Here is a 15,175-nt window from a genome sequence, read left to right as displayed (position 1 = left end):
AATATCTTATAAAGAAAAATCTCATTAAACTATAAAAATATCTGTAATATTCAGCTCATCAAATACAATTTAACGTTTTTCCTTGAAAAACTAGGGGGAGGGCTTAACTGACTTTTTATCTAGTGAATTATCCAAAATTACTTTCCAGCTGTGCTGATATTAGGCTGGCAATTTCCTTTACTTTGACTGTCTGCCAGGCAGGAGCCTCACCCGCTGGCAAGAGCCAGGAAGCAACCATTTTTTGTTGTACTTGAATAATAAGTGCAGCTGGATAATCATGATGTTTCTCACTAACAAATGCATTCTACCTACAATTTTCATCTTATAACTCTGAATTGCAAAATTTATAGCTAAAACATCAGAACCAATGTTTGGACTTTCTTGCTTATTCCCCATCCCCTGGCTTTTTCTAACATCTTACCTGACATTAGAACTCACATGCTGGACAGTCTTTAGTGCTATTTCAGTTTGTCCCAATGAAGTCATTTCCAAATCATCCATGTATCCATCCATCCATCCATCCATGTATCCATCCATCCATGTATCCATCCATCCATGTATCCATCCATCCATCCATCCATCCATCCATCCATCCATCCATCCATCCATCCATCCATGCAAATGGATTTTAAAAAGTAGTATTCATAACTCATAAACATTTAGAAAGTTTGTTGACTTATGTTGCCATTTGCACTGAGAATATCCCCCTGTTCCCCCCCCCCCAACTTATGCAAGCCCCAGTGTTGTGTTCTTGGGCGAAGTTGAATACTGAACACATATTCACAAATCAGATGCTATTCATTTGAGATGGAAACCAAACTTATTAATAACATACTTTTCTTTCCCAACATAAAAGCTTCTTCTACCCTTCTTTTTATTGATGGATTCTTCAAAGTCACTTTTGCCTGTAGCACAAAAAAAGAATAAATTCAATGATTGTTAATTCCCCTGTGCTGATGCTCTTCAAATCATTCCTTCGTCTTACTCCTTCCTTGGCAGCAGGCCATGAGGCTATGACATTCAGAAACTTAAGAATGCAAAACATGAAGGTACTACTGTGAATTGTTTGATGGAGGAGGGGCAGTGCAGGGTAGAGCAGGAGAGAGAAAACAAGTTCAGTGAAAGATTGCAATAAAAAGGAGAGGCAATTTTTTCAAACATACAGTAGCTGTTTGCAATGCTTAGCATAACAGAATGCTCCCTATTGAATATGAACCAGCATTATGACTAACACAATTAATAGAGTAGCACTAGAACAAGCATAGGCTGTTTTTTTACAGGGTAACAAACACTGTCTTTAAAAAAATGTTTGCTAAATTAATATATAATGCAAAAACTTTGTTAAACGTTTTTTTTAATTAGAAGGAAAAGAAAAATGTATGGTTTAAGCAGATGCATCCTAATCATCAGTTTCATTCATAACAATGGTAAGAGCTTCATGAATTATATTCAGAACAGGAATGTAGGAATAAGAAAAGATATATGTAAAAGGAGTTGTCTATCACATTCTAGTGTAAACCAGACAAAGCCAGGCCTGGATTCCGACACAGCAATGAGTAGCAGTTGTAGAGTGAGAGGAGTAGAGTCATAGAGCTGGAAAATGGGCTAGAAGTCTTCAGACCTCTCCATCTATTAAAGCCTTGATGGAGCTTTAATATCTTGAACCCACAGCTATAATCTTAGTCATTGTCATGCAATAAGCACTTTGTAGGAGACTATTGACCTGTATGCCTTTCCCATCTTGGATGACAGAGAAGCCTCCGACGCTCATTTTTTAAGCTCTGGAATGTAACAGAATATTGACAAACATATTTGTTCTATTTCCTTGGGAAGAAATTTCTGGAGAAGGGACAGCAGAGGCTAGATGCAGAAATCCCCGATAAGAGAATGAAGAGAAAAAAGACCAAACAGGGGGAACACAGATACATGTGTCTCTACACACATATAAACACACTTCCAGGGGAACCTGACTTGCAATTTGTGAAACAAAATAGCAGTTTATTTGCCAGATCTACATTCAGGGAAAGATAATGTGCTTTCATACATTGCATAAAGGAAAAAAAAAGAACTTTATCTGTGACCTTTTTTATAATAAACATTTGGACCCAGCAAATATAAAGAGAGAAAGAGAGAGACTGGCTTAAGAATTTTATTTTTTTTAGTTTAGCTTACCTATGCTGAAAGACCAAAATAATCTTCAAGGGTTAAGCAGTATGTTCTTGACCGAAATAGGATCGGCTATTTTTTGCTGCATGCTTTTTCATCTGCTCCAGCAGTGGACTAGATTAGTCAGGGGGTGGGGAAGGGTTAATGACACGTACATGGCAACATCATCATACGCATGCAGCAACTTATACACTTGCATCAGATGTTGGGATGTGAGTGCATAATGGGGACATTTCTGTCATGATACCATCACATGTGTGACATCATTTTGACATTGCGGTTTGCTGCAGTTGCCGCTGGACCCTTCCAACTCTTACATTCTATGTTTCTATGATTTGTTGATTGATTTCATGGACCATGTTCAATGGAAATAGACCGTATTATTGACCACGTTATGGAAATGTAAGCTAGGTGGAAGTGTGTTTATATGTGTGTAGAGACACATGTATCTGTGTGTATATGTATTATGTGTGCATACATACACAAACTCAGGGATTAGTACCTAACTAAAAATTACAGTGCTCCTGTGTGAACACATCAGAAGAAAAACCCTCAGTTTTAAAATACTAACCTTCTGATAATTGTGAAGCAAAGCCCAAATTGCAGATGCTCCTATTCTTCGAGCTATAGAGCTATCACTTTCCAGACAGGCAGATAGTAATGCAACAGCTTTATCTAGGAAGAAGACAAAAGGCCACACACGTATCTAACAAAAGGCTATTATATCACAATTTCAGCTTCTCCGATGCATTCTTGTGAGTAATTTGTCTCTTCCTGTGATAAATATTACAGTGATACATGGGTTTATATAAGTCACAAGAGTTTCATTTCAGGTAACATCTATAGCTTCTGTTGTATTTATATTAAAAAGGACAGTGCATGGTGATCCAGATTTGAAAGGGAAAAGGTGATATGGATCATCAGTTGGCAGCTCTTTAATTCAGGCATGTCAGCTTCTTTAAGAAGATGCCCAGAGGTACTCTATGATCCACCTTTCCCCCTTCAAGTCTAGGCTGCTGCAGATCCCTAGTAAATGTAAAAATAAATCTGGATGTAAGAAATGATGCCAAGGTTTCAGGACTTAGGTTACTGGCAATATACTATTTACCATTGATAAACATTACCTAGTCTATTAAAAAAAAAAAACCCTCAATAATTCTTTCATGCAAGCTTTCTGATTGTGCCTCCAAAAAGTTACTTTCTATTGCACTTGATTTCCTATTATCATTTTGGTCAGAACATCAATTAGATTATCCTTCAGTTCAGCTACATTTTAAGAAGATTTTGGAGCTCAATAATAAATGCTTCAGGAATGTGTCCAGGAAATTGGAGGCAGAAACTTTAGGAATTCTCATGAGAAGAACAATAGCTTTATTTTCCACCCTTGCTTCCAGTGGAGATGAACTTGGCAACCACTGGTGTTCACAGCAAGCCAAGATTGTGCTTTTATTGTTATGATACATTATTATTTTTATATTATGATAATTATAATTATAATATGATACATGTAACAGTGATGTTGCTACATAAACTCCTGCACTGAATACTTGCTGACACAAAGCTTTTCCAGGTCAGATATTCACATCTAGCTTACAGATGCCAGGGAAGTTGTATAATTTTGTAACACACCACGAGTGCCCTCCATCCCTTTCATAACACGTGTCCTTTCACAAATAACAGATGAAGAAAATAGTGGAAGTTCTAGGTCAGTCTATATTTGACTGATTGATAAATCAATCCAGAAATGACAGCAGCTCAGTTCACTTGAGCTAAGGGACTTCGGAAAGATAACAATCAATCCATCAAGACAGCCAGACGGAGAGACAGCCAGACAGCTGGGGTTTATATTTGTTTTGAAGAAGCAGGATTGTAGTTTAGGGCTAACTAAGCATCAGCAGCAACCTCACCAGTCACATTTCTCCATTTTTTTTTATTAACCTCTGAGTTGAACAATTGTTGAGCACTGGGTTTCTCCTTGAAGACAACTTTGACATTTCAGTAGTGCCTACCAGGAGATACTAGGGAATAACTAAATGAAGCATATTTCACTCATTCTATACATAAATAGCTACAAAGCTGTTAGTTCATTCCTAGATGTAGCAAAGTGCAGGACATCACTTATTGTGGCCCTAGTGGTCATGGGTATGGCCCTCTTTTGCAATCCCTAGAACATCTCCAGATTATGCATGATAGCTGTCAAGTACTGCAGTAAGTTTGTTAACAGACTTGTGTTTTGACAGCTTTTTCTAGAATTTGCTTTCCTGAATATATAGCTTTTTAGCTATAATTTTCTAACTTTTGTTATGGTCTGTGGGTTTTTTAATGCTATGCACTATCTGAACTATTGTAACTTATAAATTAATTAAATATATCATTGGATAATATACCAAACATATAATTTGTTAGCTTCAGTGTGGAAAAACTAGGGCTATGCACAAAACTGAAAATCATTGAGAAACATTCCAAATCTTCCACTGAACTGTTTCAATTTGGCGATGGTTCAATGGACTGTTATGGTCATTCCATGAAAAAAAAAGTCAATGAAGTTTTGAATATTTCAGTGATGGGAAATGGGTGGACTCTGAACAAGCTCCAGATCCAGAGGAGTACTGTGGCAGCAGAGAACTCTAACTCTGTGCTCCTATTTATCTGGATTTCTCCAGCCTGGATGTGGTAGCCCTAACCTTACATGAACTTCTCTCTTTCTTGGCCACCAGCCTACATTCTCTCCCATCTATTGTCTTTCTTTAGGTCTTCCCCCTCCCCCAACCCTGTCTCACCTTCAACATATGCTGAGTGCTGAAGAGGACTGCTTGCTGAAAATCTTGTGTAGTAGTCTACCAGAATAGTGAGCCAGGATCCTCTGATCCTAACACTGGATCTTATCTGGCCAGGGAAGAGACAACTGCTCACAATAATATGTGGGCCCTTTACCGTAGCATGCTAATTTTGACAATAAAATTATATACTAGGGTTATTTCATAAGCTCTAGCTCCTACACTGGGGTTACTTCATAAGCTCTAGCTCCATCTTTCCTCAACCCAATACTTTGGCTAGTTGTAACCTCATACTGTATGTCTAAAGGGCCCTTAGTTGGGAAGAATAGCTTAAATCCAAACAGTCTGTATTTACCATTTGCTAGTATCTTGGGTTTGTTGGCTGGACTAAAGCAGATATTGTGCAGAATCAGAAGGATCATGTATGGATTGTTTCTGTGTTTATATTTGGCCATCTCTATAAGTTGATCCAAGCCACCATTCAATTTCACAATCATTTGCTGTCCATCTTCTCCAAACGATAAATTTAGTAAGAGTTTTATCCAAGCAATAGCCAGCACACTGAGGCTTTTATTTCCTCCTTTTGGCAATGACAGTGACAAAAAATTCTGTAGAAAATTATTCTAAAGTAGGACAGGAGAAAATATGTTATTACTAAGGAGTATCTTTTCACAATTAATTTACAAACACATTACTTCCCACAGTACAACTCCTCTCTGGAAATACTGAATAAGATGTTAAACTAGACATTTTATTGTTATATTTGAATAAATTAGCTTCCTCTGTTCTGAGTTACCCTTCCAACTGCAGCATATTTTGTTCCCAGTGTTGAGATGAGGAACTTCTGGTGCTCTAGGCGTGGCTAAACTGGAACTTCCAACAATCTGGCTAGTTGGTGGCAATGGATATTGGGAGTTGTAGTTCACCAACATCCGAGGAGCTCTAAATCCCCCATTTCTGTCTTACCCTGGTCAGAACTTCAACTGATAATCCTGGCCTGTGCAAACCATCTCATTGGCTAAAATTTTGTACAAGTAAAAACATTTCAACAATACTTGAAAATGGACCACTTTTTCACAACAATTTCAGTGGTGTTGTTTGTAAAAGTAAAATAAATTCCCTGTCTTCCAACACTGTTTTTTCAATCCCAAGTAGGTAATCTGGAAATATATAGTGGTACCTCGGTTCACGAACACTTCTGTTCACGAACAATTCGGTTCACAAACAGCTCCGTTCGCAAAATTTTGCCTCCGTTCGCGAACGCCGGATCGGGTTACGAACAGAATCCGCGGCCATTTTCCCTCCCATGACACGTGGTCACGGGTCACGTGGTCACGGGTTCCTGTAGGGAGGGGGACTCTCCCTCCAAGCAATATCCGCCTCCCCACCCGCCTTCCTGTCCTCCACGCCAGAAGTCGCGTCGAGCAAGGTTAGCTTTCTCTCTCTTCGTGCTGTACTTTGTGTCATATTTTTGCGGTTTAAAAAAAACAACAACATATGGTTCAGAACGGATTAACCGTAATTACATTGAACCTTATGGGGAAATTTGATTCGGGACGCGATCAAAAATCAGTTGGCGACCAAATTCAGAGGGGTCAGAACGGATTAACCGTATTTACATTGAATCTTATGGGAAAATTTGATTCAGTTCACGACCAATTCGGTTTGCGACCAGAGTCACGGAACGAATTAAGTTCGTGAACCGAAGTACCACTGTAATTATAATCAGATGGATTATTTATAAAGCTGTACACAAAACATATTCCATCACTATCAACTTAATAATAACTGAGACATATATGGAAACAAAAAAAGACAGGAGCCAAAGAAACATAAACAGAATGCAAAAGCAATTTCATGGGATTTTTTCTGCAAGCCAGTAGAAAATTTCTCACTGCACAGTATAACAATTTGTCAGAGAAACAATTTGGTTTGAGAAACACTGTAAATAAGGAAGATACAGCATACAAACTCTGGTGTGACATAAGATCTTTGAAGAGCTTGCACAAAGTCTCATGGAAAAGGAGGAACTTCTCCAAAGAAGATTTTTTTGGCTAGAAGAGGCTGACCGCAGGCAAAGGAGCATTTGGGGGGTACACAAGCCGTAACATTTACAAATGTGCTGCAAATGGAGCTTGTTATAGTTTCCGCAACTGTGCGTAGGGCTGTTGCTTATTCCTCTGTGTCACTACAGAAAAAACTCAGATACACAAAATGTAGAAGCTTTAAATTGCCAGATGCTTCCTGTAGATGTTTAAGGCCAGCTATCTGCATGAATATATGTATTCTGAGCCTGTCAGACATGTGAAATTAAACAGACATCCATTAATTAATTTAGAAGCCTCCAAAGGAAGCTTCCTTCAGATATAAACATGTATCTCAAGATGCTGTCAGGAAAAGCTATGCAGATAGGCGATTGCTCCATCAAACTACCATCAATTCTCTAGGCTTTCAGTATTTCCCAGCTCTCTCTGGGAAATCTCTTGCACACAAACCATTTGCTCAACCATGAATTTTCTGCTAGAAAATCAAAAAGGAGCCCATATATTTTGCCCACCCATCAGCTATTCCAGATGCTAGATGGATACTAATGAAACGCAATCGGGTTTACATATTTTCACATTTCATAACTGTTAGGCTAGTGGGCTAATTTTAAACATAAGTTTATAGGCCAGATATAGAGCAGTTACGGAAGTGGTTGTGAAAAGTTCACTTTCTAACTGCAGGACTGGATGCTGTACTGAAACACTTTTTGGAAGGGAGGGAGGGAGGGAGGGAGGGAGGGAGGATTCACCAAACTATCCAGAATAAAAGAGCTGGTTGAGAACAATTCAGTCATCTCTGAATTATTGATGGAAATATTAACAGTCCACATGATTATGGAAGTCTAAATCTAATCCACTCTAGCAACAATTGTGGCCTCAAACATCTAAAGTACCCATCTGATGGGAAGCTCTTACGTTGCTCCCTTTAAGACTAGGCAAAGGGCCTTTTTATTTCCCCAGCTTGTTGCATCTTTTCAGTTTAAGGCACTAATGTGATTTTTTAAAAACCTGTGATCTACTGATTGACTGCTTTACTACTGCTGTTACATTGTTCATGTATTTGTTAACTTAATTTTTAAATATGTAGTCAATCTCTCTCTCTCTCTCTCACACACACACACACACTAAAGCTATGTTTTTAATAATCTGTTTTCTGCCTTAGAAAAGTTTCCTAAAATCACAAAATATAACTGTAACAACTTCCACACATTCAACCACTCCTGCAATTGTTCTCATTCCTTTTTAATCAGGGTAGCTTTAACTTTTGAAATCTGTACCCCGCTGAGACAATGTTATCTATGCATACAGAAAAAGGTGGTGAGAAAGAAACAAAGAGCAAGGATCTGCTGTGTCCACTTGGTGTGCCCAATTTGGGGAGAAGAGCTCCTCTTTCTTCAGAGGACCAGCATCAAGACCCACAGCTCCGGGGCTGATGGTGTCATCTGGGCTGCTTCTTTGAGCAGCCCATTTCCATCACAGTTGGCAGTTATAGGAATGACAAAACATTAAGAGCCAATTTCTGTGTTGGTTGCTTTCCTTTGCCCTCCCCGTGCTCTTTCCTTTTTGGTGTTATGCCTTTAAGATCATAAACTTGAGGAAGAGAGCTATCTATGTTACAATGTTATTCATAATGATACAGAAACCTTGGGCCTGATTTTTTTTATTAAAGGGGACAGAGCTCAAAGCCTTGGGAGCTTTAAAAATAAAGTTGCAGGGTGGGGACAGGGAGTGTGTTAACAACAAGGTACTTTGGGAAAGTTTCTGACAGCGTACTTCAGGCATATGCAGGAAATTACGTTGCCATTTGAGGAAGAATTGCTGCATCAAAACCACCAGTCATTTCTGGGAAGAGGTTTACCCCACAATTTCATTTCAGGAGAACCACCCTGTCATGAAAGAAGCAGCAAAGAACAGAAGAGAGACTTTCCCCACAAAAGGCAGTTCTGACATATGACAAATTACATTGACAGTGTATATAATTTATCCCTAAAGCATAAGTCATGGACAAACTATGCCAAGACACTTACATTAAGCATGCAGGAATGAAAGTTTTGCTGAGTTAGGAAGTAGAAATATTAACTAAAAACATAGCAAACAAGACAGTTTTTCTGATACTCTTTCATTGGCCAGTAAGCTGGCTGATGAAAACACGTAATTGGATGCGGTGATGTCCACAAGCTTCTTCTTAAGTAAGAGATGTCAGTGATGAAAAACTAAACATAATTATACAAGCTTGTATTTATATTTTTAATTAGGAGCAACAACTGAGCAGGCATTGCAGTAATAAAACTTACCATTATGCATATTGAGGATTCAAAGGTAAAAAAGACAAGATGATTCATTAAGAATCCACAGATGCAACATGCAATATCTACATATATTTGTATGTACAGTGGTACCTCGGGTTACGAACTTAATCCGTTCCGTGACTCTGGTCGCAACCCGAATTGGTCGCAACCCGAAGCAAATTTCCCCATAAGGTTCAATGTATGAACCTTATGACAAGCACACCAAAAACCTTCCAAAACGCCACAAAACACACCACAAGCCTCACCAAATGTCTCCTTGCTACCGCGATCTCGCCCACAGGAAGCCGCGACCGCGTGGCAGCAGGGAAAATGGCCGCGGATCTGGTTCGTAACCCGAGGCGGAGTTTGCAAACTGAGGTAAATTTTTGCGGCTGGAGCTGGTCGTAACCCGAAAAGTTCATTAACAGAGGCGTTCGTAACCCGAGGTACCACTGTATATGTACATACACATAGATGTAACCTTTTCATTAAAATTGTATTTCCTGTACTTTGTACTTGCTTGCACTGTAATTCTTTATCATGAGCGTCAGCCTTCCATTCACATTTTTCTGCTTGACCCAGACTATCTGAACATCTTCCCTGAGCATTGAACAAAACCAAAACCACTTCCTGAACCTTATCAGTATATTCAGAAAGTTCAATGCCTACCTTCTGAAGAACACCCTTACAGTCTTGAGATATAACCAGGTTTGCCAGAAGGTTAAAGGTCATCTGCTGAATGACACTGTTCTCAGAGAGAGTTTGAGTTGCTAACTTCATAATGTGATGCATCAGTGCGTTCCCAGCTGCAGTTCTTTGGGTTGTCTGGAAGGGGCACAAGCCACTACTTGTCACACAAAGGGAAGCACAACCTTTAAAGATCAAACATGGTTACATGTAAATACGAGGAGGTAAAGGACTGTTCATTAAGTTGCCTGTTTGCAGATAAACAATCTCATTCCATGTTGAAATTAGAGCTTTCAAAAACCTTCAGTAAAACTGATATAAAAAAGAGGATCTTTGGCTCAGGGTTGAACTATGGAGTTCCTGATGCTCCCTGAGCTTGGCTGTTTGCTTGCAGATGTTTCAGTGTCCAACTAGGTAACATCACACTGATTTTGTTATCTAGTTAGGTAATGAACCATCTGCAAGCAAACCACCAAGCTCAGGGAGCATCGAGAACTTAACAAACTCATATAAACCATTAAATATCACAGAACACACTTTGTTTTGTCAACTGTTACAGGAATATAATGTTGATTAGAAAAAGGAATCCTGTTTCAAGCTTTTTCTCATATGAAATCCATTTCCCTCTTAGGTCCACTCTTCTGGGAAATAAATACGTTGCTTACGCACAATTCTATCCCTTTCATGTGTATTCCCTTCCCTCAACCTACACTATTTATTTATTTTTTGTTTTAAAAATAGTCAAATGAGAAAAAGCTAAAATTATAAAGTTCCCTTGTTTTAGATTCCATCATCTGTCTTTTCCAAGCAGGGCATCCCTTCTGTTTTCTCACCCACTCTCATCTCCAGTTCTTTCTTCTGGCCCTATTCTGACTACAGCCATGTTGGTATTCATCATTTAAATGTATTATTAGAGGGAGTGATTCATGATGATTAAAAGAAGTGAGGAAAGAAAAGCTTTCTTCTTTAAGACATAAAGTGATAGAATTCACTGGCATAACATGGAACGTTGGGATCAGATATTCTATGAAGACACATCTACCAAGGGCTTGATCTTTCATCTTCATAAAACAATGACATAAAACATAATATGGATAATTTTCCATCATCTAATGTTGGAAATGCAGGCATGTGGAACATATTATAATGCATTTTTAAAGTAATGGTGGCATTCTGAAGAATATGGCATGTATTAAGCCATGCAGTAACACATGAAAATAATTTCTAACATCATTTTTGAGAATGGCAAGCACTCAAATTATCTTTGCCATTCCATGCACAATGGATCTGGCATGAGTTCCTATTTCTTTTAAACCAGCATCAGTACTTCATACTTTAAAACAGTCCTGGATGTTACCAGCAAAGTTAAGTGGTGGATATTTTGAGACACAGAGATGCATGGGAGTTGATTTTTTTCCCCCCATGATCAGGTTTAAAATCCAAGCTAAAGAAAAATTTGGGGGTTGTAATGCTTGCCTGATCTTTCAAGTGAGCTTCAGAAGTAATTCAAGTTCAAACTCTGAGTCAAGAAATAGTAAACTTTGAAGACTTCTCTGCTATTAATGACTTCTCACTGATGTACAGTGGTACCTCGGGTTACAAATTTAATCCGTTCCATGACTCTGGTCGCAACCCGATTTGTTCGCAACCCAAAGCAAATTTTCCCATAAGGTTCAATGTAATTACCGTTAATCCATTCCGGCGTCCGCAGACCAGGCGTCAAGGGCGGAAAAATGGCCACAGACCACGCAGCAGGGGAGAAAAACGGCCGCGGACCACGTGGCATGGGCAGAAAAACGGCCGCGGACTGCGCGGCAGGGCGGAAAAACGGCTGTGGACCGCACGGCAGGGTGGAAAAACGGCTGCGGACCATGTGGCACGGGCGGAAAAACGGCCGTGGACCGCGCGGCAGGGTGGAAAACTGGCTGCGGACCGCGCCGCAGGGCGGAAAAACGGCCGTGGACCACGTGGCACGGGCGGAAAAATGGCCGCGGACTGCGCGGCAGGGCAGAAAAACAGCCGCGGACTGCGCAGCAGGGCGGAAAACCGGCCGCGGACCATGCCGCAGGGCGGAAAAACGGCCGCGGACTGCGCGGCAGGGTGGAAAAACGGCTGCGGACCACGTGGCACGGGCGGAAAAACGGCCGCGGATCGCGCGGTAGGGCGGAAAAACGGCCGCGGAACACGTGGCACGGGCGGAAAATGGCCGTGGACCACGTGTCACGGGGGAAAATGGCCGCGGATCCGGTTCGTACCCCGAGGCGGAGTTCGCAAACCGAGGTAAATTTTTGCGGCCAGAGCTGGTCGTAACCCGAAAAGTTCGTAAGCAGAGGCGTTCGTAACCCGAGGTACCACTGTATTTTTATACAGGGACAAGCATTTGCTGGGAGCTATGAGGAGCTTAATTTAAGCTATGAGGCATAAATAAATTTGGTTTGCAGGCACCAATCTTAGTCATGGCTATGACCCAAAAAACTATTGGAGGCATTTTCAAGTGTTTGGCATGCATAATAGAATTGATGGAGCTTTTTTTTTTCTTTTAAATATATCACATCATCTTATAAGCTGCCTTTGAATGTAGTCCTACTTTAAAGACAGTAGCCTGTGCTGTGACAAATAGTACAATGCTGCTGTCTGAAAATGAAACTCAAAACATGCCAAGGGCATGTACAACGTTGGACATGCAGAATTATTTAGATTATCATACAGATATATAATTTTAAATTATATATATATATATATATATATATATATATATATATATAATTTTAAATGAAATAGAATTTAAACTGAATTCAACTTTTATGAAGTTGAGGAAATTAATGCTATGACTGTAATGATGCACACAATAACTTTTTCAGATTCTCTTCGCAGAGGAATTAAAGCATTCATGAAGACTTCTAAAACTATTTTTAAATACAAACTCAATTGCTTTCCATGACAACTCATCATGCCCCATTTTCTTTTGTGGGAGTATATTGACGTCAAAAACTTAATAGGGAAGAGTACAAAATTTGTACTCTTCCCTATTAGGTTTTTGATGTCAGTATACTCCCACAAAAGAAAGTTTTAATAGAGAACACCACTAACATGTAACTTCTATTATAGATTAATGTGGAAGATTCATCTACAAGAAGATTATTCACATACTGTAGATACAGAGGATTCATGAACTATCCACCCACATTAGTCACTGATTTATCTATTAAAAAACAAACAAACCCTGAAACATTTGTAATTCAGGTTGCCCACTCTGATAGACTATGAAGAACTAGAGTTTCCTAGAAATGAAATATTAGTCCAGTCAGATGCTATCACCAAGTGCCTGCATCTCCCCACAAATGCAGCCATGTAAATATTAAGAAATCTTAATATTTGTTAATGTTTGATTGATCAGTAGATAATTCTACATGGGTACTTTATGCCAGCATTAATAGAAAAGAAATATATTTGCTATAAGAGAAAGAATAAAAGCATACTATAAAGAGTGAATATATAACACTCTCACACACATACATATCTATAGTATCAACTGTTTACAGAGGTAGGAAGGCAAGTGTGTTTCCATTTCTATTTGAATACACTTAGTCCTCATTTAACGACCAGAACTGGGACTGGCAACTTGGTTGTTAAGCAAGGTGAAACCGCAACTATGTTGATGATCTTACTTCAGCTTTCCTTTGCTTTACAGACTTGTGAAGTTCGTAAATGCGAGGATTGGTTGCAAAGTTACTTTTTTATCACCATCGTAACTGTGAATGGTCACTGCACAGGGCAGTTGCTAAACAAGGACGACCTGTAATAAATTGGCAGGGGGAAGGAACTGTCATTTTTATAACACAAGGACCTGGAAGAGTGAGTTTTGAACAAATGCTAACTCTAGTTAGGTTCTTTCTTTTTTCCCTTTTGGTTTTAATGGTCACCTGCAACATGCAGTGACAACTGAAGCATCACCCACCTGAAGGATAGTTTGCAGTATAGACACAAAGCAAATGCAATGCTGCTTGCATCAAGGAATCATCCATTAGAAGCCATGGCCACAAAGCATGCAAAACAGAAATAAGATGAGTTCCAAGGGCTGCTGCCTGTCAAATAATGAGAAGATGTTGCAATACTGAAACAGCTTTCATAAGTGCAATAGTGAAGCCAATGCAAAATCTGAGGGCTCTTTAACCACAGAAGAATCTTTCTCACCCTGGGCACCCTCCAAAGATATGGACTTCAGCTCCACAAACTGACAATTTGGGGAGTTGGAGTCCGTGCATCCGGAGGGGGGTCCAAGTTGGGAAAGGTAGAAATAGAAGTATAAATGTTACTTGGAAAGAAAATAATTACTTCCTCTTGTAATGTAAAAAGACAGCAATTTTTCAACCTAGTGCCTCACAGACACACATACCAACCCCAAACGGAATACAGGTTCAGATATGTTAAAATAAAACAAGGGACCAAACTGTCAGTCGCATCATCAACCCCCTGCACATCCCTGAATAGTTATAATGACACAAAGTGTACACAAAACCATCACGATCTGGAAGGTAAATAAAACAAGGGTGTCATTTTTTTCTTCGAAGTTCAAAACAATCCTTTTCCATCACCACCACTATCCATAGGCATCTATAAACAATTAAATTAGCAGAAAGTGAAAAGTGAAGGCCGTAAGTAGATTGTTCCCAAAGTTGCCAACAGTTACATCCCCAACAAGACAGGCCTTCAGCACATTTTAGCTGAAGGGTTGGACATCTTCCTTGTCTCTTACTTTGCAGGATTCATTTTGAAAGAAACAATTTCTTAGGAGATGCATGACGAGTTTTAATTCTTTGCTCAGGTTGTCTTCCTGGTAGAACAAAAAATTGGTTTAGATCAATACACAAGCAGAATTGGGTTTATATGGCACATACAGTACTACTTGCTTCTGAATGAATTTAATCAAGCATAGACCATCTTGCCATCAAGAAATCAGTATTTATCCTTTGTGGGGGGGGGGGACCCTTTGAAGTTTAGTGGCCATCAACACAGGGAAGGACTTCAGTTTCATCCTGCATAAAGGAAGACAGATGCTACCTAAGATTGGATGTTATCTTTTCAACAGAGCAAATCTACTGGCTGACAGTAAAAGAGTGTGCTCTCAAAAGAGCATTGGGAAGAAAGGAACTAAAGCAATGCAATGAGTTTCCACTCATTGTGGAAATATAGTATAAATACCATCCTTGTA

At 39.4% G+C, this 15,175-nt stretch overlaps 1 protein-coding gene across 2 annotated transcripts in view; it reads right to left on the bottom strand.

Annotated features, from left to right (window-relative positions):
• RTTN (rotatin) overlaps window positions 1-15,175 on the bottom strand; it is a 106,193-nt gene that overhangs the window by 4,843 nt on the left and 86,175 nt on the right. For both annotated transcript variants that reach the window (XM_088130579.1, XM_088130580.1), the window contains 6 exons: window positions 14,720-14,797; window positions 13,922-14,048; window positions 9,946-10,148; window positions 5,299-5,566; window positions 2,738-2,841; window positions 836-905 (listed from right to left, as the gene is read on the bottom strand). In XM_088130579.1, the coding sequence (XP_087986705.1) occupies window positions 836-905; window positions 2,738-2,841; window positions 5,299-5,566; window positions 9,946-10,148; window positions 13,922-14,048; window positions 14,720-14,797 (850 nt within the window). The remainder of the gene's footprint in view (window positions 1-835; window positions 906-2,737; window positions 2,842-5,298; window positions 5,567-9,945; window positions 10,149-13,921; window positions 14,049-14,719; window positions 14,798-15,175) is intronic.

This window comes from Python bivittatus, unplaced genomic scaffold (assembly GCF_059951505.1).
Source record: "Python bivittatus isolate LINGU-HERP-01145 unplaced genomic scaffold, Pbiv_v1 ctg000840_np1212, whole genome shotgun sequence".
Lineage (NCBI taxonomy): Eukaryota > Metazoa > Chordata > Lepidosauria > Squamata > Pythonidae > Python > Python bivittatus.
Note: the sequence above shows the minus strand (reverse complement) of the source record. Positions and strands in the feature narration are given on the sequence as shown.